The sequence below is a fragment of the Micromesistius poutassou genome (genome assembly GCF_964030765.1).
Source record: "Micromesistius poutassou genome assembly, chromosome: 19".
Lineage (NCBI taxonomy): Eukaryota > Metazoa > Chordata > Actinopteri > Gadiformes > Gadidae > Micromesistius > Micromesistius poutassou.
Window position 1 is genome coordinate 4,773,126 of NC_140289.1, and position 25,191 is coordinate 4,798,316.

The following is a 25,191-nucleotide window of genomic DNA, read 5'->3' on the forward strand; positions in this document are numbered from 1 at the left end:
CCCTCGTTTCCACAGGTGCATTTATATTTTCTGTTTCCATCTGTATCTCATTATTCAAAATGTAGTTTGGAGGAACCAAATCTCCTGGAAAGCAAGTTCCTGCCAATGATCAGTGGCCAGTCAAAAGACTCTCATGACTTAAGGGGAAGAGACGACTCTACTGAGCAAAGGTTGTAAATCTTAGAAACATGATCCCTTTATTTGTAGTTTATAACATTGTATGAACAGTGATGATAGTACATCGTATCTTGTGTGATGCCTTAGGATGGAGGGATCCGAATCGTCTGTGATCAGCTGTGTCTCCATGAAGAATGACCATTCAATGGGTATTCCTCTAACTTAACGAAAAATGTAACGTTAAGCAGTGCCTTGGAGCCGAAGTTGGCTGATACCCAAGAATATAGTAAGACGTTTTGTTGGTGACTCATCTAGAATGTGATATTTAGAATCAAATTAATGTCATTCCTGAACATTTGTTTCTTCCTTGTTTTGAATGCTAATCAGTCTATGTTGAAAATCAAAATTTAATTAAAAATTTGCTTCTGCACTTCGGCAACTCTTGTTTTTTAAATTTGAATATCAAACAAAGACATGATCTATACTATATAGATATACTGCATGATGCAGGATGCTGATATGCTATTGCCAGGTTTTATGGATATATCATTACTATTTATTGACCTGTTATGTTGCCTCAGGTGAAGCTGCTGTGACCGGCCATGATCAGCCCATGATCAGTGGCCAGTCAACAGACTCTCATGACTTTGAGGAAGGAGAAGACTCTAATGCTGCCGCTGCTGTTTCTGATCTGAACCCGTCCGGGTTCCTTCCCCAAAACGATTGGCTCCCCAGCAGGAGGAGTATATAAAATTACAAATGATTTTTTGAGCCAGCCCTGTGATGCTCAATTTGGAAACATTGGAATAGGTTCACTGGGGTGACATTTGTTGCAGGAACGAAGGCTTTAAATTTGTTAGTTGTGATTTTTTTCTCTGACCTGCACAGTAAAAAGCACTTAATACAAAAATGTGACTTCATATTCTTTATTTACAAAATACATTTGACACTAACGAAACATGTGCCTGTGTTTATATATAAACTTCAAGTCAGTATCAGCTTTTAATGTTAATTTATTTCCAGTGTACATAAAAGTTTCAATTTGATTAGTTGGTACATTTGTAAGATGATTGGATTGTGCAGGATTCAGTGCTACTATATATAGGCAGATCGGTTCTAGAAAAATAATAGTGTATTATCTTATATATTGTCTAAATAAAAAAATGTTGGCCTCCAATCATCAAGAAATAATTTAGGCAGAAAGTGGCACACATATAACAGACATGCTTCATTTAGTCATAAGATCACCATGTCACCACTATATTCCATGAGGGTTCCTCACTCTGGTGGACGCTCCTGCTGTCCATCTGCCTGAATCTGAGGCAGATGAACCACCGCATTAACGCCAAACCCGAATGTGGGGTAGAGGGGATCGGTGAATGTGGCCTGGAAAGTGTAAAGGTGTGTGTGTCGTTCAGAGCTGACGCTGTAGAAGGACAGCGTGCCTTTGACCCAGTCAAGGTAAAACCCAACTCTTTCCGAAGTGGTCGGGGTGACGGGCAGTGAGTGGGACGCGCCATCGTGACGGACGATGTATTCCGTGTCGGAGCGGAACATCCCCCATGACTCGCTGCTGCCTCCGATGAAGGTCCCATGCTCTCCTTTCCTCTTCAGCCTTCGGTACGTCACTCCTAAATCGACCTCTCCCGTTATCTCCGCCTCCCAGTAGCTCCGCCCTCCTGTCAGCCCCTGCTCACACAGCACCTGTCTCCGGGAGTCTAAGCGCCCGGCTAGGCCGGCATCCGCCAGCGAGCCTGTCGCTGGCCAGCGGGCCTGCCGCTTCCATGTTGTCGTCCTGTTCTCCTCAGAGACGACCAGATTCTGGTGCGCTGTGTGTGGGTCCATGGTAACCTTGCAGGCATCTGGGGGAGGTGATGAAAAGTGATTTACAATCTATTTATAGGCTTATGTTTAATATTTTTCATCCCAAATGCGTAGATGTTTTTGTCAATAATTTGACACACATACACACAACAGTACCGGTACTCACATTTTAGGAGTCCAGGTTGGAGCCTGCATTCTTCAGAATGATCCACACTGGGAAGAAACAGTGTTAAAGTTTGACATTGGATCCGTATACCTTTTATCTTTGTCTTTTTTTGTTATTGTCGCAACTTGACGATACTATATAGGTTAACTGTTAACCGCAGCAACTCCCCTCTTGCAGGTCTCTTTTACCTCACCAGTCTAAATTAATTAAATAATAATATATTTGGACACTATTTATTAACGCTCACATTTATACATATAACACTGACTCTCTAGTCTTACCTCACCAGTCTAAATGCGTGCCTTGCCCCCTTAAAAATTCATGCATGAAATTAAGTCTCAGAAAAGGTTTTGTATTTGGCAGTATGGCTGTGTTGGAAGAAACCCCCCAACCACATTAGGGCACAGCCGCTCTGCAAATAAATCCCCCACATGGCTGTAGATATCCTTTTGTACCCTCCCAATTAAAATTCCTGGGTTACTCATAGACATTCGTCAGACACAACAATGCCTTAGATAGAGTCATCTCAACTAAATTATGTAACATAGTAGAGATCTGTTGGCCCCCAGCGTCCTGCAAGTCATTAATGCGGAGGTCCAGCTCTCTAAGGTGTGCGGAACTGGAGTTCAGGGCCCCCTAACCCTAACCCAATAAATTAGACTTCAGCCACCATTAGCTTCTTGTATATGCCTCACAAAGAAAAATAGACAACAGACAATATTTACTCAAGTTTCATGGTTGGTTTGGCCCCTGACAGCTTCCATCCAGCGGCCCCCAGGTGATTATAGCTGAGGTCCAGCTCGGCCAGTTTGGACTGCTTGCAGGTCAGGACATGAGCCAGGAAATCACAGCCTTCCCCTGAGACCTCACAACCAGACAGCCTGCATAAAGAGGGCACAGTAGCCTTCCTCAAGTCGCTTGTTACCGACAAACAACATGGATGCTAGGTATGCTTTGATTTAAATCTTTGGAATCTATGTGAAGCTTCTTTTCAATATTTTAGTTTGGTTTAGTCTGTACAGGCAATCAAAGTTACTTAAGAGTATATGCCAGGTATCTCTCAAACATGATGATTGTCATAGTAGTTTCAAGGGATTGCACATTTCAAAAATGATAATAAAGCATCTTTACTTCAGTGGTTCATCAATTATTAATTGCAATGGAATGGAATTCAAGAAGTATATTTGAGCTGTCCAGGTTCATGGATAATAGGATGAGGTATAATCCTATTCAAATATATATTTGTTTTCTATATCTATGTTTAGATATGATGATTGAACAAAATGCACACGCACGCACACACACAAATACGTGAAATGTCAGTATTATTTTGAAGTCGGCATCTCTGACCTCAATATCCGCAGTTGGCAGCTCACACTCTGGAGACCTGACGAGAGCAGCTTCACTCCCTGATCCTTCAGGTGGTTGTTGCTCAGGTCCAGCTCTCTCAGGGCGGACTGGGACTGGCTGAGTGCTGAGGACAGCTCCTCACAGCATGCATGGCTCAAACTGCATTGGCTCATGCTAGGGAAATGAGGAAATGGGGTTTTATATATGATCTGTATGTATATTATTTGGATATTTGTAGATCATGTTTGACATTTATGTTTGAATATATAATAATATACTTATTATTCTATGACATTATATTTTCCATTATCAGATACTGTCACCCTAGTTGAGAGATACATCCAAAAGAAATAAACACATAATAGAATAAACTAAACTAAAACATTTATTTAAAGTAACCTCAGCTTGTGGAGTCTGGCCAGGCCAGTAGAAATCTGTTGGAGCCCAGAGTCCTGCAGGTCATTAATACTCAGGTCCAGCTCTCTGAGGGGTGAAGTACTGGAGGTCAGGACCAAGGCCAGAGCACCACAGCTCTGCTGTGTGAGCAAACACCCTGAGAGCCTGTAGAGAACCAACAGAGAGAGTTTAAATCCTGAACCATATCTTGCTGCAAAGTAAACAACGATAGGCTACTTATTTCCATTGTGTCAGAGTAGATGATATGACTTTAATGTTAGTTGTTGAGGCTCGGCCAATCAAAGACATTTATTCGATGCATGGCATATTTACATATTTTTACACTATTTATTGACACACGCATTTATGCATTGAACAATGAGAACATTCATAATTAAATACACACTCCTGGTGAAATATATCCTGCAGGAAACACTCAGACTAAAACGAACCTCAACACCTCCAGCTTACAGCGTGGACTCCTCATTTCGTTGAAGAGCACCTCCGCTCCCGAGTCCTGCAGGCTGTTGTGACTCAGATCCAGCTCTGTCAGTGTTGAGCAGGTCAGCGCCGAGCATAGAACTTCACAGGATCCGGCTGTGAGGTTGCACTGGTTCAACCTTCAACAGAGGAGGGGAGCAGTGGACGGCAACAGTTGTTTAACCAGTACGAGAAGAATAGTCTTGTTAATATAATGTATTTGTTATATTATATAATTTATATAAATGTTTATATAATAACAACTTTATTACATAATGGTCGACTAATACATGATATTACCGAGCATTTTTGCAGGTTTTCACTACTGGCAGTAGCCTCACAAGTCCCTCTTCAGACGCAGAGTATTGCTTCAGGTCAAACTCATCCAGATTATTTTCTGATGTGAGCAACACAAACACCAAGGCAGACCACTGAGCAGAAGAACGTTTGTCTTTGTCGCCTGAGTTGAGGAATTTCTTTACCTCTTCAACCAGAGTGTCATCATGGAGCTCATTCAGGCAATAAAACAAATTGATACATCTTTCGGAAGAAGAGCTCTCCCCAATCTTCTTTTTGATATATTTACATATCTTCTCTCTGTTCCCTGACCTGATTCCAGCCTGACCTGCTTCCAGCAGGCTCTGAAGGGAATTCCAGTTGGTCTCCAGGGAGAGTCCCAGGAGGAAGCGGAGGTACAGGTCCAGGTGTCCATCATTGGTCTGAAGGGCGTCGTCAACACTGCGCTGGTAAATGTCATTGTTTCTAAACCAAGAACGGAACCAATAACGGAACCAATTGCCAGGTGGACGGCTGTTCAACTCAGTTTTGTATACCGCAGCTAGGAATTCCTGAATGCTCAAGTGGACAAAGCAGAAGACTTTGGTGCTGCAAAGCCTGTGATCCTCTTTAAAGATCTGTGTGAACACTCCTGAGTACACAGAGGCCTTCTTCACATCGATGCCGCACTCGTCCAAATCATCCTCATAGAAAATAAGATTGCCTTTCTCCAACTGTATGAAGGCTACTTTCCCCAGAGTCAGAATGACCTGACTGCTCTCAGCATCTCCATACTTTGAGGCCGTTGTTCGAGTTTGAATCTCCAGGAAGCGGATGTACATCTCAGTCAGAGTCTTGGGAATCTCTCTTGTCTCATTTTGGTCCAACATGTCCTCCAGGACTGTGGCCATGATCCAACAAAAGAGGGGGATGTGACACATAATGTAGAGGCTTCTTGCGGATTTGACATGCGAGATGGCTCTGGTGGCCAAGTTTTCATCACTGAACCTCCCCCTGAAGTACTCCTCCTTCTGTGGGTCGAGGAACCCACGTATCTCTGTAACCACATCAATGCAACCAGGAGGGATCTTGTTTGCTGCAGCGGGTCGGGATGTTATCCACACATAGGCCCTGGGCAACAGATCCCCTTTGATGAGGTTGGTCAGCAGCACATCCACTGATGTTACTTTGGCCATGTCGGTCCATGGGGAGTTCTTCTGGAAGTCCATGGGCAGTCTGCATTCATCCAGGCCATCAAATACAATAATGACACTGTACTCGTTAAGGTTACGCAAGTCTTCGTCTTCAATCATCATGTGAAAACGCTTCAAGAGGTCAAACAAACTCAGTTGCTCGTCCCGCATGCGGTTTAATTCCCTGAATTGCAGAGACATCATGAAGCGGATGTCCGAGCAAGCTTTGTCTTCAGCCCAGTCCAACATTAACTTCTGCACAGAGTATGTCTTGCCAATGCCAGCCAGTCCTTTTGTCAACACCACTCTCGTTTGCCCCTCCTGCCCAGACGAGGGTTTGAACATGTCCTCACACTTGACCGCCTTTTCCGGTGCTGCCTTTAACCTCCTGGTACACATCTCCATTTGCCTGACCTCATGTTCAATGTTGACCTGCGTGCAGTCCCCCTCCACGATGTAGAGCTCCGTGTAGGCCTCCTGGAAAAGGCGTGCATTCCCCAGCTGCCCGCCGATGCCCTCGTGCACATTTTGAAGCTTCCTCTTTAGAAAGCTTTTATATGCACTTTGGCTGGTAACAGCAACTTCACCTGAGGCAACATAACAGGTCAATAAATAGTTATATATTATCCATCAAAGGTTTTATAAAAAAAACCTGGCAATGTGCATCCTACATCATGCAGTATATCTATATACAGTACTATAGATCATATCTTTATATTCAAACTTAAAAAACTAAAAGCCTAGAAAGAAGCAACTTTGAAATTTAATGTCTTACTATATTCTTGGGTATCAGCTAACTTCAACTCCAAGGCACTTCTTAATTTATTTTCGTTAAGAACATTTTTCTTGAAGTTTACTGGAAAATCCATTGAACGGTCACTCTTCATGGAGACACAGCTGATCACAGACGATTTGGATCCCTCCGTCCTAAGGCATCACACAAGATACAATGTATTATCATCACTGTTCATACAATGTTATAAACTACAAATAAAGGGATCATGTTTCTAAGATTTACAACCTTTGCTCAGTAGAGTCGTCTCTTCCCCTTAAGTCATGAGAGTCCGTTGACTGGCCACTGATCATTGGCAGGAACTTGCTTTCCAGTAGATGTGGTTCCTCCAAACTACATTTTGAATAGTGAGATACAGATGGAAACAGAAAATATAAATGCACCTGTGGAAACGAGGGATAAGGGATAACTGTAAGAAATCATTGAAGAATATATATTAACATACCTATCTTGTGGAGACGGCGTACTGCTAGTCCTTAGGACATTTTCAGCAGGTTTGATGGAGTCCGCCATCTTGATAGACACGTCCAGATGACAGCTCTACTGTAGGTATATTACAGGGGTATACAATACAAATTGAGAGTTAGTTAAATATTTAGAGAATAGTTGGAAAATATTCCTCAAGAAAAGGTCTTAAACATCTTGATGTCGAACTTTCTTTATGATTTGGTACCTTATAAATTTAAGTAGCCTTGTAGTTCAAAGTATCCATGTAGTCAACAGCCTACTGAAATCAAATGTATGTCAAAAGATGTACAATTAAACAATATTTCAACAGTATTAACTTGTAGCGGGAGCGTTAATCCGCTACTAAAATTGTGTGTTACTGAGACCCCACTTCCCTGTATGTTACCTGTGTAACCTAATTAATGAAGACACTCACAACGGCTAGTATCGGCATCGGCAATGCAAAATGCAGAGAACATTATTCTGCCCAGTATGTATTTAATAAGATATTGACTAATATTAAATATAATAAATAGATAAAACAATCCAGTACTAAATAAGATATTGACTAATATTAAATATAATAAATAGATACAAACAGGACCTGTGGACCTACTCTAAATATTTACTTGAATAACTACCCAAAGCAGTGGGTGCCCACCTGGGAGTTTCTACAGCACGCATTGTACAACATAGATGGGCATGAGTCAGTTTTTAGTTTGACATTGTTTTCATTAATTCCAGTGTACCTTAGATCAAGCTGTAGGCTAATTATTCCATGCCATGCAGTGTAAAAAGTGTTATGAGTGAAGATACTTATATATTAAATCCATATTTAAATGCACATTTACAGTGGTCTAATTGTGTTTGTATGATTATGTAAAAATATTTTAAATTACACAATCATTTATATGTTGTTTATATTTTACATCTGTATACTAAATGTAGATATAACAATATAATAAACATAGAATAATAACTAAATATGAATATTATATTATAGAGAGAGCAATTCAATGAGACAAGAAATAACCCAGTTAATGGGTAGTATTTAACCCATCAATATAGTTAATTTCACCCACTAGGTTGGGTCAAATGAACAACCCAGCATTCTGGGTTAAAAGCTGTAACCCAGCACTTGGGTCAAATCAACCCAGCATGTGTTCTGTCCAATAGTGACCCAGTAGCTGGGTTAAGGTTGGGTTATTTTTTAACCCAGCACTTTTTACTTGGTGGCCTAATGCCCAATCACACTCTCACTCACCCTTACTATAAACTCTGCAATAAATATACAATTACAAAACAACTCAACCATAAAAATAGCAATGCAACAATACAATCATGATACTATTTTTACAGTCCTTTCTTTCCAGGATAGATGTGAGTGGGTTAAAATTTCAGAATATGTATGATGACATAATTGTCCCACAAGAGTTCAATACCATACCAAAATGTAATTATTCTCAATAATTATTTATCTGTTATAGGTCCGGGTCCAGATAGTAGGCTACGTCTTGGTCCGGACCCGGACTGCGACCTTCAGTGGCGGGACACTATGGCGGACCGATTGTGCCACCGAAATAAAGAGATTACAACATACAATTCCAATTAAGTTGTACTAATATTTATGTATGGATTTGTCGATATGCCATATCGTATCAATCACTAAATACCTATGTCTTATATAAGAAATAAGCAACACTTACTTACTCCAACCTCGAACACGAGAGGCTGCGTCTCTAAATCTGTGACGCATTTGACCATCGATAAGTTTCATTTTTGTTTTGGAGGGATGACGCAATGACTTTTCGAAAACGTTTTAACAACGTATTGACAATGACAATGTTGTCAAATGTAGTCAGATGATAACATCGTCTCAACTTGAAGGACAACATTCCAACGTTGTGTCAAAGTAGGCCTAAACCAAACTGGGACGTTCTGGGAACCAAAACTTGCTGCTCGTGTTTGCTAGAGACGGTGAACTTTAGGTTATTTTAGAATAACTGCATAACATGACTACCTCTAAACTTAAGAAAATAAATATAAACATATCCCATATTATATCAAAAACAAAATACCTATACATGTCAAATAAGCAACACTTATTCAACACTATTCTCTCCGCCCTTATATCTCTTCATGTAATCAGGTAAGTAGCCTATAAGGTGATCAGATTTCTGAGACAAAATCCGGGGACATTTTCGGTTCCGCGGTGTAAAAACCTCCAAACGTGTAGTGCTTTTGTCATAGAAAAACTAAAGCGGGGACACTCACCTTACCGTTCTGCGTTCTCAAAGCAGTTTCTCTCTTATTGCGGATACGGATACGGTGCGCAACTACTTTTCATTTTTTCCTTTATTCCAATTTCGGATCTTTCAGTCACAGTGAAAACCGGGGACATTTCCGGGGACAGCAGTGGCCGGGGACGGGTCACTGAAAACGGGGACTGTCCCGGGGAACCGGGGATGTCTGCTCACCCTAGGTAAGTAACTTATGGTGCTATATTTGTATGGTACGCCGGTACCATACGGTACCATACAAATGCATAAGTGGTGCCACCCAGTGATGGGTCGGTCGCGAACGAGCCGGTTCAAAGAGACGGCTCCTTTTTTACATATAAATATATAAAGTTTGCCTCTGGCAGAATGATATGAAGATTTCCGCTCTACGGGTGCTCTGTGCATGCTATGCGTGTGTGCAGTGACTGACTGTCACGTGCATGTATGCAATCAATAGTGTGGATAGACAAGGATCATACCGTTAAGCAAGCAGTGAAGGACGGGGATGGGCGTTATGCTCATATGCAATGAAAACAATCGGCTACAGCAATTTATTGATATTAGAAAATGGCATTTTTACTGTTGAATACTAGGATGTAGGAAGGAAGTGGTAATATAAAGAGCCGTTTGGGAGCCTAAAGAGCCGGCTCTTGTTGTTGAGCTGATCCAAATGATCAGCTCCCTGAAAAGAGCCGAAATTGGTCCGTGTACGAAGTATAATTCATTTACAGTTGTTTAATGAAACAGGCCAGTTTAGGGGGTATTGCCTAATTTCATTGTCCGAGACGTACAATGCAATTCAGCGCGCCAAAGCGTCAGCTTGTTTCATTAACCAAGTTGTACAATGATATTTGAACAAGGAAGTCGAGAGCCGGAAACAGAGAGAGCTCGCCTTCAAAGTAAAGCTCGCCTTAGAAGTAAAAGTCGTGCGTTTTGAAGCGTGAATTTAATTTAAGGAGCGCCAAACTAAATAAATAAACAAATAGCCTAAATAATGAACATAATTCATAACTGTTAGACAGTCATATTTCTGCCACTTTCCCACAACTGATTGTCAATAAATTGCCAATGGGCGCCAACACTGGAATTATTATAGAGCGCTGTGATTCATGTATGCATTTAATGATTCATTTATATATTCATCAACTTATTTACTTGATTAAGGCTACTTAATCTGTTACTTTGGGTGAACGTTAAAGGTTATATAGTGTTGCGACCTGTGATGAGTCTGACTGGTAGAAAGAGTTGATTTACCTTGACTTTATTGCTGGCTCTGTTGTCATGACAATAACGCTATCCGATGTAAAAATCCTTCAAGTTTATTTACCGTTCTCTCTCTTAACTAGGCTACATAAATAAAATTAAAATATATATATTTTTGGTGGATTATCCTCTGGCCTGTATAATAACAAAATTAATGCAGTGGTAAGTAAAGAGCAATACAACAAAATCAGACACTCCGTGCACCGTGTGCTTTTGCAACTTTATTTGGGAGGTGACTAGCCTTTATTTAAATAGACTCATTTGTCACATATGAAGTAGTAATAATCATTATTATTGCTTTTTCATATTTTTCAGACCTTATACATATTTACATCCTGGTTTTATATATATATATATATATATATATACTTACATCCTGATTCTACTGTACTGTTGTTGCATATTTTGTATTGTAAATAATGTTTGTTGCATTTTCTGATATTGTCCTTTTCTGCACAATTTCTGTAGGCATTGCCACTTTTCATTTCACTACACATCCTGCATGTGTATGTGACAATTACAATTCTTGAACTCTTCATAATTTTCATCTCAATTACACCTGAGGTGTAGTTTGTGATGCATTTTGGAAACAGGAGATGAGCCCCTGATCCAATGCGCCACCTGGCTTGAGAAACACGTTCTCAAAGACTTACTTTTAGTCATTATTTAGGTAGCACACACACATTATGAATGCCTTCGGCAGAATTCAAATGAGCCATTTTAATCTAGATTAATCTAGATTGATTCCAAGATTAATCTAGATTAATTCCAAGATTAATCTAGATTAATCTAGATGAAAAAAAATCTATGCCCACCACTAATATATATATATATATATAAAACCAGGATGTAAATATGTATAATGTCTGAAAAATATGAAAAAGGAATAATAATGATTATTACTACTTAAAGACCGGGTAAACCAAATTCAGTATTTTTCTTCTTATCATATCAATTAGGCCTTAAATGTGTCCCTCAAAACATGTAAAAAATATTTTTCCCATTCATCATTTCCTTGAGGAGCTAGGCCTCAGAGAATGTTCTGTGTGCAGGTTTAAAATGGGCGGGTCTACATCGATGACCGCTTTACGTAAAGCGGTCATACTCACATAAACCCGCCCCCTGCTGCCCTCTAGGTAGATTGGGAGGGGCTGGACCTCTCCGGTGATGGGCGTGGTTTCCTGGCCTGCAGCGCACACGCCCCCACCGTCCTGAGCCAGGGATTACTGCTCATTTTTCATCAACTTTGAAGCATAATTTTATATACTTCGCGATTTTTTTAGTCCTTCAAATTTGGCAGGGTGGTTAATAATATATTTTCCTGTGGTATTATAAACTCAAAACCCATAATTATTCTTGGTTTACCTGGTCTTTAATACGTGACAAATGAGTCTATTTAAATAAAGGCTAGTCACCTCCCAAATAAAGTTGCAAAAGCACGGCGTGTCTGATTTTGTTGTATTGCTCTTTACTTACCACTGCATTAATTTTGTTATTATACAGGCCAGAGGATAATCCACCAAAAATATATATTTTTAAATTTTATTCATGTAGCCTAGTTAAGAGAGAGAACGGTAAATAAACTTGAAGGATTTTTACATCGGATAGTCAGTGGCGTTATTGTCATGACAACAGAGCAATAAAGTCAAGGTAAATCAACTCTTTCTACCAGTCAGACTCATCACAGGTCGCAACACTATATATAACCTTTAACGTTCACCCAAAGTAACATATTAAGTAGCCTTGATCAAGTAAGACTTTTGCTACAATAATACCTTCATAGTACTGGCGGCCGGTGAGTTACATGGAAGTCAATGGGCGAGAGGAGGAAAGTCCTCCTCCGAGTGGGTGGGACCATAGATATATAGAACATCGAATCGTGGATCGAATCGTGCCAACTACGCGGTGGTTGGTTCATACGCACTGCGCTATGAACCAATAAGCAGGAGCCCTGGGCTCAGTGTTGCCAGATTGGTCAGATTTACAGGTCTACTTTTAACCACGTTAGATTGGAAAAATAATCATTGGGCGGAAAATGTGCCCAATCTGGCAACGCTGTCTCGGTTACGAGATCAAACCCGCGCTGCAGTGCAGCTCAGTCTAAGAGACACAAAGCAAGTGAAATCATCTGAACGATAGCGAGATTACCATTTGCAAATAAAGTGCAAAATGGAAACGATGGAATGTTGTATTAATGTCATAACCCGGCTCCTAGGGTTACGGCACTGGACACGATAATATGGCAAAAAATGAGTGAATTTATTATATTAACTTAAATAACTGAGGCTAAAAGTACCAATGTGAAGTGTGTCAGTCAGTAACATCAGTAATGTAAATGTGGATGTGTGAGCAATATGAGGTGTAAATGTTGTAAAGCGAAAACAAAGCAGAAACCAAACAAAGAAATGTGCTGCTGCTGCTGCTGCTGCTGCTGCTGCTGCTGGCGGAGATGCAGCCGAATTCCAGAGATAGACCAGAGCAGAGTTGAGCCAGGGTTTTTATCCTTTCAGGAGCGCCTGCACCAGGTGCTCCCAATCTGTACTCTGTTGATGGTATGTTCAAGGACGCATAGGAAAAACAATAATTGGTTAATCACATCCAAACATCAACACTAGACAGGGGACCGTCACATTAAACAAATCATTCCGTTCATTGAGTTACAGTGGTAAGTTAGTGACCAAAGAAAAAGGTAGACCAATCCCCAAAATCGAGATCACCAAAAGTAATGGCAGAGTCAATGTTGTGAGTGCTACATGGTTTGCTAAGTACTCATGGCTCACTGGTAGCATTACTAACAATCGACTGTATTGCTGGCCCTGTTTGCTCATCAATAATGTCAAATCTCCAATGTGGACTGTTCAGGGGCAGGAGAGGTTAACAAATTTGGCCATTATTTTGATTGAAAAGAAAATGCTGAAATCACTAAACAAAAGATCCAGTTTGGTATGACCAGGTCACTGATATCTTCGCAACACAAACCTCAAGGAGGATTGACTTGATATACAAATTAAGTCCCTCAACCATGACCAACATCCACATTTACCTCAAACAATGTTAGGCTTACAGCCCATGTAAATAGTTGTTAAATAATGTTATTGTTGTTCTTTTACTAGTTTGTTACTCTGACCGTTTTGTTTGATATTGTAGAAAGTAGGGCTGAACGATTTTGGAAAATAATCCTATGCGATTTTTTTTCCCCCTCAATATTGCGATTGCGATTTAATATGCAATTTTTTTTTCAAGGTCCTCATATCATGTATTTTTCAACGAACACAAGCAATAAATCTATCTGTTTCATAATAAACAATATCAGATTTATTTTCGAACTCCTTCTCCCTCATCCTGGTGCTCAATGTGTTAAATGCATCGGCATTTTTATGTGTTTGCCAGCATACGTTCTATGTGGGCGTCTGCCCAAATATCCAACAGACATTCCGTCTCTTCTTTGCTCCATGTTGAGCCACGACTCATTTTCACCCGACGGTCCGACAATGTGCTGTTACCAGGCACGTGCACACACATAGGGCCCTAGGGGTGCTTGAGCCCCTGCCCTTTTTTTCTCCCCCCGTTAACAATCGCGCCCGCAACAGCGCTCGTCCACGATCCAACCCCCACGTCAACAATAGCGCTCGTCCGCGACCCCCCCCCCCCCCCCCCCCCCGGGATCCCCCCTTAGCTGTTACCGCTAATCAATGCTTTTTAGAACTGGAGTGCGTTCGCTTTCACATCTCAAGCGAACCGAGACCACCTCTTTAGCGAGGTCTCGGCCGGCTGATTTGGTGCGCTGAGGTGGTTTTTTTTTCAAGCCGACGAGGCTGTGATCGAAATGCGGGACAGTTGCGCAGCATTGTCTTTTTTATAGCCAAAATAATTCCACACAACTGATGTGCCACCCCTCTTTGGTACCAAACTTTCAGCTGTGTGCTCTTCTGACGAGCCTGAGGCCATTGTGCAGCAGGTTAAAGCGCAGCGTCTCTCCCTGCCTGCACTGCTTTGCTCCGCTCGGCTCACTCGCAAGTCACGTGACCAATCAAAACAGAAAATAAACATTTGATGAACCAAATTACAACCAATAGCTTCAGTCATTGAGGGCAGATTTTTTTTATTTAGTTTTACAAATCAAGAGTAGGCCTGATTTGACTAATTGGCTTTGCATCCTTTCCTTCTGCCCTTGTAGTCCAAGACATGCTGCCCACCAGTTTTCAAATTACAATGCTGCCACTAGTGGCTTTGTATCAATTTTATTCACATAATTATCCCTCCCTGCTATTTTGTAGTTCACCAAAACACCCTGAAACAATTTGAGTCTCACATTCTTATGCCACCATATGCCACAAACAGTGCAAGCAGGCCAATGGCAACCAAGCGCGCAGTCCTTCCTTCCTCACTTAAAAAACCACCAGCTGCCACTGGTATGAACTACATCCAGAACCAGAATTTGTCAACATCCAAAATATGTTTTGAGTGACATGAATGAAAATCCTACAGGTGCTGCAATGAGAGTAACATATTCTGTACTCTTCTTCTGAAATGTTCCTGCAGGTTACAAGCAGAATCCGTTTGTGGTACGGCCCAGTTACCATAACCATAACTGGGCACCATGGATTGGTCCCCACACAAGAGGCTCCACTGTGGTGTCAAACACAGAACACTGCAAAATCCACACACCAAGGAACCCAGATGAAGAATCCGACTGTAATCCGATTACAGAGGACCGGCTCACTGACGAGATTCTGAAACTGAAGGTATTTGCACACTGTGGAGTATTTGTATGGTTTTTTTCATTGTTAAATCTATCAGGGCTGTAATATTTGCTATTTAACATCATAGATGGAAGCTGTGCGAAGTCTCTGCAAGGGGTGTGGCATAGACTCCAAGGGCTCCAGGATGGACCTTATTATGAGGCTCCGCAAAGAAATGCAGAACCGGTCAGCATATGACAAAGTGTTTGCAAAGGTCTGGGGGACTTCTGGTGAGTTGATTTATATTCAAAAGTGTTTGCATCAGTAATAACTTTCAGACTTCACTATAATATAAATATAATTTCACTGTAATGGTTACTCATAGCGGGTACGATAACTTTATTTTACCAGGTGGATGTGCTGTGGTCACATGCCCTTGTGCTGTTGTTTATGGAGTTAAACTCAACCTAAGGGCTGAGAGCCCAAGAGATTGTGCTGATCTGCTGCTATCAATGAAGCATTTCCCTAATGTGACCTTGTATGATTTTGCAAGGGGACTGGCAACACATACATACAAACATAAGAGAGCCATAGTCCTCGCCCTTAAGCCCTCATGAGGGGAGACTGCTGGATCCTACTGATGACAACATCAGATTGGCCTCTGCAAAGAAAGTGAAAGTCAGCTTGCCTTGGCTAACTACAAAGAAGCCAGTACCTGATGAAAATGGCCACCCTATTACAGGGTCATCAGAGCATTATGCTCTTTGATGTTCTGCGCAAGGTAGAGCTTGTGCCTGAGTTACGTGGCTGGGCCAATAGCCAGTGTGCCTAGCAGCTCTTCAGTGGATTGAGGAAGAACAACCACTTCTTAGACATGATGAGTCCATCGTCCCATATTTTTTTTAATGAGGAACATTTTGCACCACTACAACAATGGACGCAATGCCAAAACAATAGAGAACATGAAGAAAACATTGGGGAGTGCACTGCAAATCCAGTTGAACTCCAGTGGGCAGATGGTTTTAGGTATCTACGTGCACAGTATAGTTGTGACATTCGGATGTCAAACTGGTATTGTCTTTGTAAAGCCATCTCCTGCAATAAAAAGGCTTTATTAATCCAATGTGTGGAAATTCCTAGCAGTAATTGTTTGTTTTGGTTAACACATACTGTTTAGAATGTCAAAGGTCACAATCTTAATTGTTTCCCTTGCCTGCTGACAGCATCAGCAGCCACTGCTGCATCTTGCACAGCTGCCCAGTCTGTAAACACTGCAGCAGCCTCTGTTGTGACACAATCCGTGGCACCCCCTGCGAACCAGGCCGCTGCCATCATCCCACCACTGACCACCGGTATGAACCAGGCCGCTGCCATCATCCCACCACCGACCACCGGTATGAACCAGGCCGCTGCCATCATCCCACCACCGACCCCTGCTGTCAACGTAGCCCCTACAATTAACGTAGAAGCTTCTGGCATGAGTGCGACAATAGCAGTGGAAGCTCCAGCTACAACCACAACAGGTATTCCAGAGATCATCACAGTACAAAAATGTAGCACCTAATACTACACTATCTAATGCACTAAAATATAATGTTGTACAACTTATTTATTATTTTTTTTTACAACATTATTTACTGTCAGTTGCTAGAAAGACATGCTATGGTAGAAATTCCACACATCGCTTATTATGTTTCTGTCATTTCTGAAATTGGGCTTCTCTGACCATATTGCAGGTTTTGAGGTTTGCAATGAACACTTGTGGAATGAAGCACATATACCACATATGTGCAGGAAGGGAAGTAACGGAGCATGAGATGGACGAAGGACAATTGACATGGGTAAATGTATTTTTTTATTTCAAGGTACAACTTTCTATCATTGATAGTGCTTATTTATTTTATGTAAACCCAAATAATTTAAACTGGTGTTCTGTGATTTACAGGGAAAGGATGTTCATGCTGTGGATGTTATCCCCACTTGGAGACCTCTCAATGTCGACCCGTTTCTCTCGCTGCCAGTAAGTTCTATGCATGTGTTGTGTATGGCTTAAGTTTGTTAACCCTGTACATAGTGACAGTATCTCGTACTATGGTTGCGTATCTAAAAATATCTTCACATTGAAACTACAAGCTCTTATTGTTGTCATTCGAATGATGCAGGTAGATGCAGCATCTAGAGACTGCATCCGTTTTCCTGTATTGAAACCAGGTCACTGAATACTAGGTGTACTGTTTAACAGGCATCATGTCAGAGTTTTTTTATAAGAATGTCACCATTTTATTATTTGGTCACATGACAGACTTTTCAAATATTGTATATCTACTTTTAGTTTTTAAATTCCAGCCACACATTGTCATGAGAAGTGTAATCTATGTCATGTAAAATAATCTGCTTTGTCACATATGTTCACTTAAAAGTTATGAAAAAGCCATTACAGTGAAGCTGTAATGTACATTTGCAGTAGTACAATGCAGATTCAACCTTTACTTGAAAATTGTATATTTTACAGGTCCTGAAGCCTAAATTTAAGAGGATACGTCTTGATTGCTCCAAGCTTAGTTGCTATGGAGACTGGCATTATTTATCCACGTTCATGTTTCAGTCTAATATTGAGGAACCGTTCATTGTTCCCGTAAATTAATATTCGGTTCGTTTTTGTGTTTTGCATGGTGTTATATTGTTATTATTCATATTGTTATGTTTAGGAACCGTTCAATGTTCCTAGTAGAGTTAAGAATGTTGGCAACCGTTCAATGTTGCTTTTGCTGTGTTCTAAAGAAGCCTGTAGAGTTAAGTATGTTATCAACCATTCAATGTTGGTTCTGCTGTGTTCAAAAAAGCCTTCTGGTGATGTGTTCATTACATTTGTGGTGATCAAGGTAGCACAATCTGGAGTCATACTATGCACACCTGCTCCACTGTTGCTTAAACCAATAATGGAAGCCAATTAATTAAGCAAGCTTAAATGGCTTAAAATGTTGACCACAAATGTCACGTCACATCAAAATCATGTGAGGTCTTTAATAGTGTATTTCACCATGCTATCCTTTTGTCTTTTATAGCACCATTGCAGCAAAGATAGTGCCAGGATCATTTCAAACAAGGTGATGGAAATTTTGGATTTATATATGCCTTGTGAAATGTGCTATGCATTGGAATAGTACTAAGAAATGTAATTGTATTAAATATATTTAAATATAATTGAGTTGTCAATAACTTCTGGCTTTTTTATCAGAATATTCCAGAACAAGCAGGCAGCGCGGACTGTGGCGTGTTCATGCTAATGGTAAGTGATGGGATTGTGCACCTCTGCATAAAACATAATAACATAAGCAGGTGCCAAGAGAAAAGGATCATTGACATGGTTTATATGTACAGTAACAACTGTGTATCAACTGTTCTATCATATGAAAAGAATGTTAACCGTTTATAATATGGATTACAGTACGCACTATACATGGCACTGGACTGGACCTTCGACTTCACTCAGGTCAGCAATTTAAATCTGAAATTGTTAATGTACAGATTTTAGGATTGAAACTACAATGACATCTTTCTTCATCTACTAGCATGATATGCCACATATAAGGAGATGGTGGTGCCAGCTTCTGTTAGACAACATTGAACACCAAAGGTATGAACAACTTCTTACTTGATAACTACGATGTGTTTCTGTGGGGGGGGGGGGGGGGGGGGGGGCGCTTAAAGGAACAGGAAAGGTACTGTAGTTTGTATTAGTCCCCAGCAAGAGGATTTTGTCAGCAATAATAACACTTTGTTTTCCTGTACCAAATGGACTCTTAAACCGAAATATGGACCAAACCATATGTACCGTCAAATCCCCCTACATGAAAAGCATCTTGCTAATGTCACCCCTTTGACATTTCTACGTAGGAAGAGAAGACGGCTAGAGCCCATGACACATGGAAGAGAGCAGGAGCAGGAGTTGGCAACATGTATTGAGCAGGTCTTTTATTTATTAATAATTTATTTTTGATTTTGTTTGTTTGCATGTGTTTCTTTTTTGGGGGAATATAATATTTATTGAATACATTCAGTGCTCATGCTTTCAGTATTTCTATTAATGCTGTTTGGCTTAATACTAACTGGAGATGATGTATTCAATAGAAGAATCTTATTTATTTCAGTTGCCATCTTGCCTGTTGGAGATCATCTTTGCTGAGGTCGTTCTTCATGATGGAGACAGAGCTCTAATGACCCTGTCCCTGGTGCCTTCCTGCTTCAGAGAAGTGGTGGAGAGGGAATACTTCAAGAGAAAAGTGCATTTTCTGTGGCTTGACAGTAAGATTACAAAAACGGTCGTAGCTATACTGGTTGCATACTGCATGTTTTCCATGTTAAATCAATTTGAGAAATCATCTTATTCTCAAAATTGTTGTAACAACAGGTGTTGCAAACTGGACCATGTTCTCGGCACAATACAGGGCAGACTTTTACAAAATGTACACTCTGGATATGTGTGGAGAGTGCAGGGTGACTTTCAAAAACTGCATACCAGGTATGAAAATTATGCATGGAAATGTAATGAGTACTTCTTTCAGTTATTGCTACCTAAAGATGGCAGTGAAAACTTGTTTTTAAAACTTTTGTAGAAGTTGTTGCAAAGACTGTAGTGTGTTGACCAAGTACTTGAAGACAAATTGATTCCTATTCCATGGGCATCCATAAGGCAGTAATGATGGTCTCATGCAGTAGTAAAAGAATAATAAATATGGATATAAATAATTTAATAACTAATAATTGTAGCCGTTTAAAACTGACACAAGTAAACATTGCAATTACAAGTAATAAAACCCAAGAGACACAAAAATAGAACCTTACAGTGGGTATCTCTATGGGTAGAATACTGACCAGAGGACTTCTAGACACCAAGGGTTTCTTCAATGTGATAATCCATAGAAAATAAAGGGGGGGCCCTCTAACAAGGACTGTTTTTATTTAGCGACAGGCTATGCAGGAAAGAGGGGAGCTGCGGGGCATCCTCTCCGAGAACTCGCACGCTGGCTTCTGCTCTCACACACAATAAATGGGCCATGGGTTGGTGGGTGAACATTCATTTATTTTTATTTATGATTTTATTTGGTTGAAAAGTTTCCAGGATGCTGTGAATGTTGGTCCAAATAGGATCTACAGAGGGGCAACTCCAAAATATATATGAAAATGCTTTGTGTCCGTGTTTATGCCACATCGGGATTTGGATACACAACTAATACTTGTTAGTAGGATAAATTATCTATTGGTTTTTGTCTTCTCATGGAATTTGTTGACAGAATATATCACTAGATTTATCCTTTCATGCATAAAGTGATCAGAGGTCCAAATCTCTCCGGTGGCTCTTAAAATAAATAACCAACAGTCCCTAAGTTACGTAAGTTGCAAGTTACAAGTTGTAAGTTACTTGTGGAGACCACGAGTGGTTTTACCACAAGTCCATTGGGTTGAATTTGTTATTACCCAGTGTGCTTTGTGGAATGGTCTCAATGTTTTGTTTTATTTCATGTGAATAGCCTAGGCCTAATTTACTAGTAGGCCTTTTTTTCAGAAAGCAGATTCATCACACTATGTCATTGATGTGAAATATTAATGGAGGCTATCGGGTGACAGCGGCAGAGGGCTAACCTGCTGTGGGACTCCCAGCATCCTGCTCTTAAAGGTGACATATTATACCACCAGGTGGGAGTGGGATTAGACCTTACGAGCCGTTTTTTAAAAATCACAAGTGGGCGTGTGCACCTAGATGTACGATGGTAGACTGATCTATCCAGCGCACATCTAGGTGGACACGCCCACTTGTTCAAACGGCTTGCAACGGCTAATCGCATTCACACCTAGTGGTATAACATGTCACTTTTAAACACGCTGACGCTGGAGGGGTGTTCTGACAGGCAGTGTGGCGTCGTTCTGATAGGCTTACCTTTTTTTTGTGATTATTAATATGTGTCTTCTCTCTCCCCTGCTCTCTATCTCTCCCCTGCTCGCTGTCTCTCTCCCCTGCTCTCTGTCTCTCTCCCCTGCTCTCTGTCTCTCTCCCCCGGACCAGGGCAGGACGCCCGCCTACTACTACAACTGCTCCAGAAAGGGCCACTTTGGTCACGTGAGTCGCCGCTTCAGTCTGCACCGCAGTATCCTCTCCTCTTGTCCCTCCCTCTATCTCTTTACCCTGCTCTCCCTTTCTTCATTTTCTCCAAAGCAAATAATGAATAAAATTTATGATCTAAAGATGAATATTATCAAAAAATATAGCGAGCGTGTGCCCTTTTTGCAAGATCAGTATTAGGTGTTTGTGTGTGTCTCAGGCATGTACACAGCGTCGGATGTGTAATGGGACCTACCCCAGCACGCCCTTCATCAATCACTACGACACTCGTCGTCAACTTCAATCAGAGGGAGCACAGGGTGAAGTGGAAGGTCAAAGGTAAGCTCTGTCTCTCTCTTCTCCTCTGACACACAGCACCCTGACCCCACTAGTTTCAGAATGCCACTGAATAACGTTGTGATTTTATTTACTATTCCCCCCCGTCCAGAACTTGAGGAAGCCGGCCTGCTCGGCACCACACCCAAACCCCCCCACCGCCCCGGGACCACCGAAGAAGGGGCAGAGGACCAGCCACTACCACGACTACAAGAAGAAGAACCACCACCGGCAGCAGGAGAACGCCAACACCCGCCCCTCCTCCGCCAGGGTCCCCACGCCCGGCTCCACCCACACCCACACCCACGCCCCGCTGGCCGGCCGTCGTCTTCAAGACCAAGATGTCCGCCAAGCTGAAGCCGACGCCCGTCAGCAGCGGCGCCGCCAACCAGTGGAAGCCCAAGCGTGACGTCCCCGCCACCAAGGCTCCGCCCTCCTCCTCCTCCTCCACCACCACCGCCGGCGCCGCCACACCACAGAAACGCACGTTCTACGAGGAGGAGTGCTTCTGGGGTGGGGAAGAGAAGGCGGCGAAGAAGAGCAGGAACAAGAAGAACCCCAACCGGCTGAACTGGGGAGCGGCGGCGACGGAGCCGCGCACGTCGCCCTTCAAGCGCGAGTCCTACACCCTGCAGCAGCTGTACGGCGGCCGTGGGGCGGAGAAGGGGAAGAGGGCCGGCGGGAAGAAGAAGAGGTCATCTAAAGGCGGCGGCGCAGACATGTACCCCGCCGACGAAAACCTCTTCACCATCAAACAGAGGAAAGGGAAACGCAAGCAGTAGAGCGACACGGTTACCGCTACAGAGCTGAGCTGTTGGTCTTGTCAGCCTGAATTCTGTTGGTTTATATGAACACACACAACACAACACACAACTGGTTGAAACACTGCAGTAGCAGAAACCTCAAAGATGAATGGAAGGCAGGTTCAGAATAAATGTGGAGATGTTTCTTCATGGTCTTCTAAGTGGGTTGGTTTATTTACTTTCATGATGTTAAGTCAAGTGAAGGCTAGTTAACCAAAATTGATATAGATAAGTGGCTGTCAAAGGAACCGATTGTTAATGTTTTACCTTAATTTCCTTATGAGTCTGCTCAACCTCTGTTCAAATAAAAACGTTTTTGGCTTGTAAATCTGTCAAGCCTATAGACTTTGGTCTCTCATTTACTTTCATGCTGTGCGTTTGCAAGTTCCAACTTGGAGATTGAATATAGTATAGGAGACTACCATTGTGCCTCTGATATAAGCTGGTAGTTTTCAGTGCTTTACAGTCTGCTTATTCTTGTAATAGGCCTATAAAACAGTCTACTGCAACACCTTGTGGTTATATTCTGCTGATCAAGTTCTCGAATGGAGGACCAAGCAGAGGAATCATTCACGTTGGAAGTAATCTCTTCAACTCACTAAACTCCATGCTTATTCATGATTGATCCATGATTTGATCCAATGATGGCCGTTTATCTGTCAACTGTCTTGAAATCTCACGTTTTTCTGGACACGCATATGTAATATTTTGTGTGCCTACTATAACTATAGCTTGTATAGTCTTATATCTTTACTGAAGCGAGTTTAGAGGCTGTCATAATGTTGACCATAACTGTAAATGCACACCAGTCAACCACCAGCAAGTCCCAGAGACAGAGTTGGGTCAGATATGGGAAAGGTATATTAATTATGTTACTTACATTTGACATGCTTTATGTTGTGTGTTTTTCAACGAATGTTTACTTTGCTATGCAACGTGGAACCAGTCCGCTTCAGATATGATCCATCTTGTGGAATCCGCGCAGTCAGAAGAGCTTTGGGCCCGGTTTCCCGATAACGTCCAGTCTTAACGCGCTACAAAGACTCCTACGTTTAGACGTATCATTTGTTTACCTACATAGGCATGGTTCCCGAATGGTCTCCTACGACCAGTTCAGTAATGCATTACATTACTGGCGTGAGATTCTGTAGAATCTTGTAATGCATACCTTATAGCAGGGTCCGCGGGTGTAAATGTTGACTGTGGGGGGATCGTGATCGTGATTGTTGACAGGGGGGACGGAGGGACGCGTGTTTTTTGTTTTTTTGGCCGTGAGAAATTGGATGTGTGGCGTGTGTAAGCAGGCAAAAATGTGTGTCACACGGTGAAACCGTGCAAGTTGGCAGCTCTGAAATGTATAAATCGAATTACGTGGGAGCCAGAAGGAACCAAGCTCCCAAAAAGAACAAAGTCAAAAAACTGAGGGGGTCTCTCATATATCTGAATGTGTCTGCCATATTTGGCATTGTAATTTCATCTTAAACAACGCTCATTATCCATCCCCGTGCGGTCTTACCTATTATTAAATAATAATAAATAAAAAAAATAATTATAAATATATATATAAATATATATAAAAACAGATTTAAAAAATATATTTAAAAAATCTGAAAAAAAAAATTATATTAAAAAAAGATATGAAAAAAAATTATGAAAAAAAAATTATGAAAAAAAAATTATATAAAAAATAATTATAAATTAAAAAAATAATAATAAAAAAAAATTGGACCTGCGCACAAATGTTTTTTTTTGGACTTGCGCGCGCATCTTTTTTTTGGACATGCGCATGCGCATCTTTTTTTGGACCTGCGCGCATCTTTTTTTTGGACATGCGCACGCGCATCTTTTTTTGGATCTGCGCGCGCATCTTTTTTTTGGACATGCGCATGCGCATCTTTTTTTGGATCTGCGCGCGCATGTCCAAAAAAAGATGCGCATGCGCATGTAAAAAAAAAAAGATGCGCGCGCAGATCCAAAAAAAGATGCGCGTGCGCATGTCCAAAAAAAAGATGCGCACGCAGGTCCAAAAAAAGATGCGCATGCGCATGTCCAAAAAAAAGATGCGCGCGCAAGTCCAAAAAAAAACATTTGTGCGCAGGTCCAATTTTTTTTATTATTATTTTTTTAATTTATAATTTTTTTTATACTTTTTTTTTATATAATTTTTTTTTTTATAATTTTTTTTTTTTATAATTTTTTTTTATATAATTTTTTTTACATAATTTTTTTTTTATAATTTTTTTTATATCATTTTTTTTTTATAATTATTCTTTTTTATTATTATTTTTTAACTGTCTTCTAAATTAAGGACATTATACAGGGAAACGAATAAACCATTACACGCCACGAGTGAACTTAATAAGCGATCGAAATACTATTTTCAACCACCGCCTCTTTCCCTTGACATTTAGTTTTCACCTGACAAATGCGACCGATGTAATTAAGGCAACCCGGTCTCACAGGAATCCGTGAAATGAGTCAGTCTACGTGACGTATAGTAGGCTAGCCTATATTTTAATCTAACATCTTTAATGGTAAGAGACTGCACGGGGATGGATGAGTGTTGTTTAAGATGAAATTACAATGCCAAATATGGCAGACACCTTCAGATATGAGACCCCTCAGTTTTTTTACTTTGCCCTTTTGGAAGCTCGGTTCCCTCTGGCTCCCACGTAATTCGAACACT

At 41.1% G+C, this 25,191-nt stretch overlaps 2 protein-coding genes across 10 annotated transcripts; one reads left to right on the forward strand and one right to left on the reverse strand.

The window, feature by feature from the left end:
- Positions 1-1,047: 1,047 nt before the first annotated feature.
- Positions 1,048-9,489, reverse strand: LOC311363575 (NACHT, LRR and PYD domains-containing protein 12-like). 5 transcript variants are annotated; one of them, XM_084483527.1, is made up of 12 exons: positions 9,317-9,489; positions 7,269-7,322; positions 7,041-7,138; positions 6,824-6,928; positions 6,578-6,729; positions 4,634-6,389; positions 4,306-4,473; positions 3,857-4,018; positions 3,458-3,631; positions 2,833-2,988; positions 2,108-2,154; positions 1,048-1,979 (listed from the first exon to the last, which is right to left on the reverse strand). In XM_084483527.1, exons 3-12 carry the CDS (start codon positions 7,106-7,108, stop codon positions 1,396-1,398), a joined length of 3,372 nt encoding a protein of 1,123 aa, XP_084339653.1. In that variant the 5' UTR covers positions 7,109-7,138; positions 7,269-7,322; positions 9,317-9,489; the 3' UTR covers positions 1,048-1,395. The 5 variants fall into 5 exon arrangements, with proteins under 5 accessions (XP_084339653.1, XP_084339652.1, XP_084339654.1 ...); XM_084483526.1 differs by lacking the exon at positions 9,317-9,489 and adding an exon at positions 8,749-8,786; XM_084483528.1 differs by lacking the exon at positions 9,317-9,489 and adding an exon at positions 8,490-8,500.
- LOC311363577 (uncharacterized protein) lies at positions 9,386-22,182 on the forward strand. Of its 5 annotated transcripts, XR_014639017.1 has the most exons (17): positions 9,386-9,524; positions 15,127-15,329; positions 15,415-15,556; positions 16,490-16,789; positions 17,003-17,107; positions 17,212-17,286; positions 18,332-18,373; positions 18,505-18,555; positions 18,715-18,759; positions 18,839-18,903; positions 19,164-19,236; positions 19,418-19,571; positions 19,678-19,788; positions 20,233-20,331; positions 21,331-21,384; positions 21,587-21,705; positions 21,815-21,952. XR_014639017.1 is itself a non-coding variant. In XM_084483531.1 (16 exons), the coding sequence occupies exons 5-16, from the start codon at positions 17,018-17,020 to the stop codon at positions 22,057-22,059; spliced, it is 1,329 nt and encodes a 442-aa protein (XP_084339657.1). In that variant the 5' UTR covers positions 9,386-9,524; positions 15,127-15,329; positions 15,415-15,556; positions 16,490-16,789; positions 17,003-17,017; the 3' UTR covers positions 22,060-22,182. The 5 variants fall into 5 exon arrangements, 3 of the variants coding, with proteins under 3 accessions (XP_084339657.1, XP_084339658.1, XP_084339659.1); XM_084483531.1 differs by having other exon boundaries at positions 19,418-19,788; positions 21,815-22,182; XM_084483532.1 differs by having other exon boundaries at positions 16,496-16,789; positions 19,418-19,788; positions 21,815-22,182.
- The last annotated feature ends 3,009 nt before the right edge of the window (positions 22,183-25,191 follow it).

Coding starts and splice junctions, on each gene's coding strand:
- LOC311363575 (XM_084483527.1), bottom strand. CDS start 7,108: ATGGCGGACTCCATCAAACCTGCTGAAAATGTCCTAAGGACTAGCAGT. Junction 6,730..6,823: donor GACGACTCTACTGAGCAAAG/GTTGTAAATCTT, acceptor GTGATGCCTTAG/GACGGAGGGATCCAAATCGT. Junction 4,019..4,305: donor TGTAAGCTGGAGGTGTTGAG/GTTCGTTTTAGT, acceptor GGTTCTCTACAG/GCTCTCAGGGTGTTTGCTCA.
- LOC311363577 (XM_084483531.1), top strand. CDS start 17,018: ATGAACACTTGTGGAATGAAGCACATATACCACATATGTGCAGGAAGG. Junction 18,374..18,504: donor CCAGGATCATTTCAAACAAG/GTGATGGAAATT, acceptor CTTTTTTATCAG/AATATTCCAGAACAAGCAGG. Junction 18,904..19,163: donor GACAACATTGAACACCAAAG/GTATGAACAACT, acceptor ATTTCTACGTAG/GAAGAGAAGACGGCTAGAGC.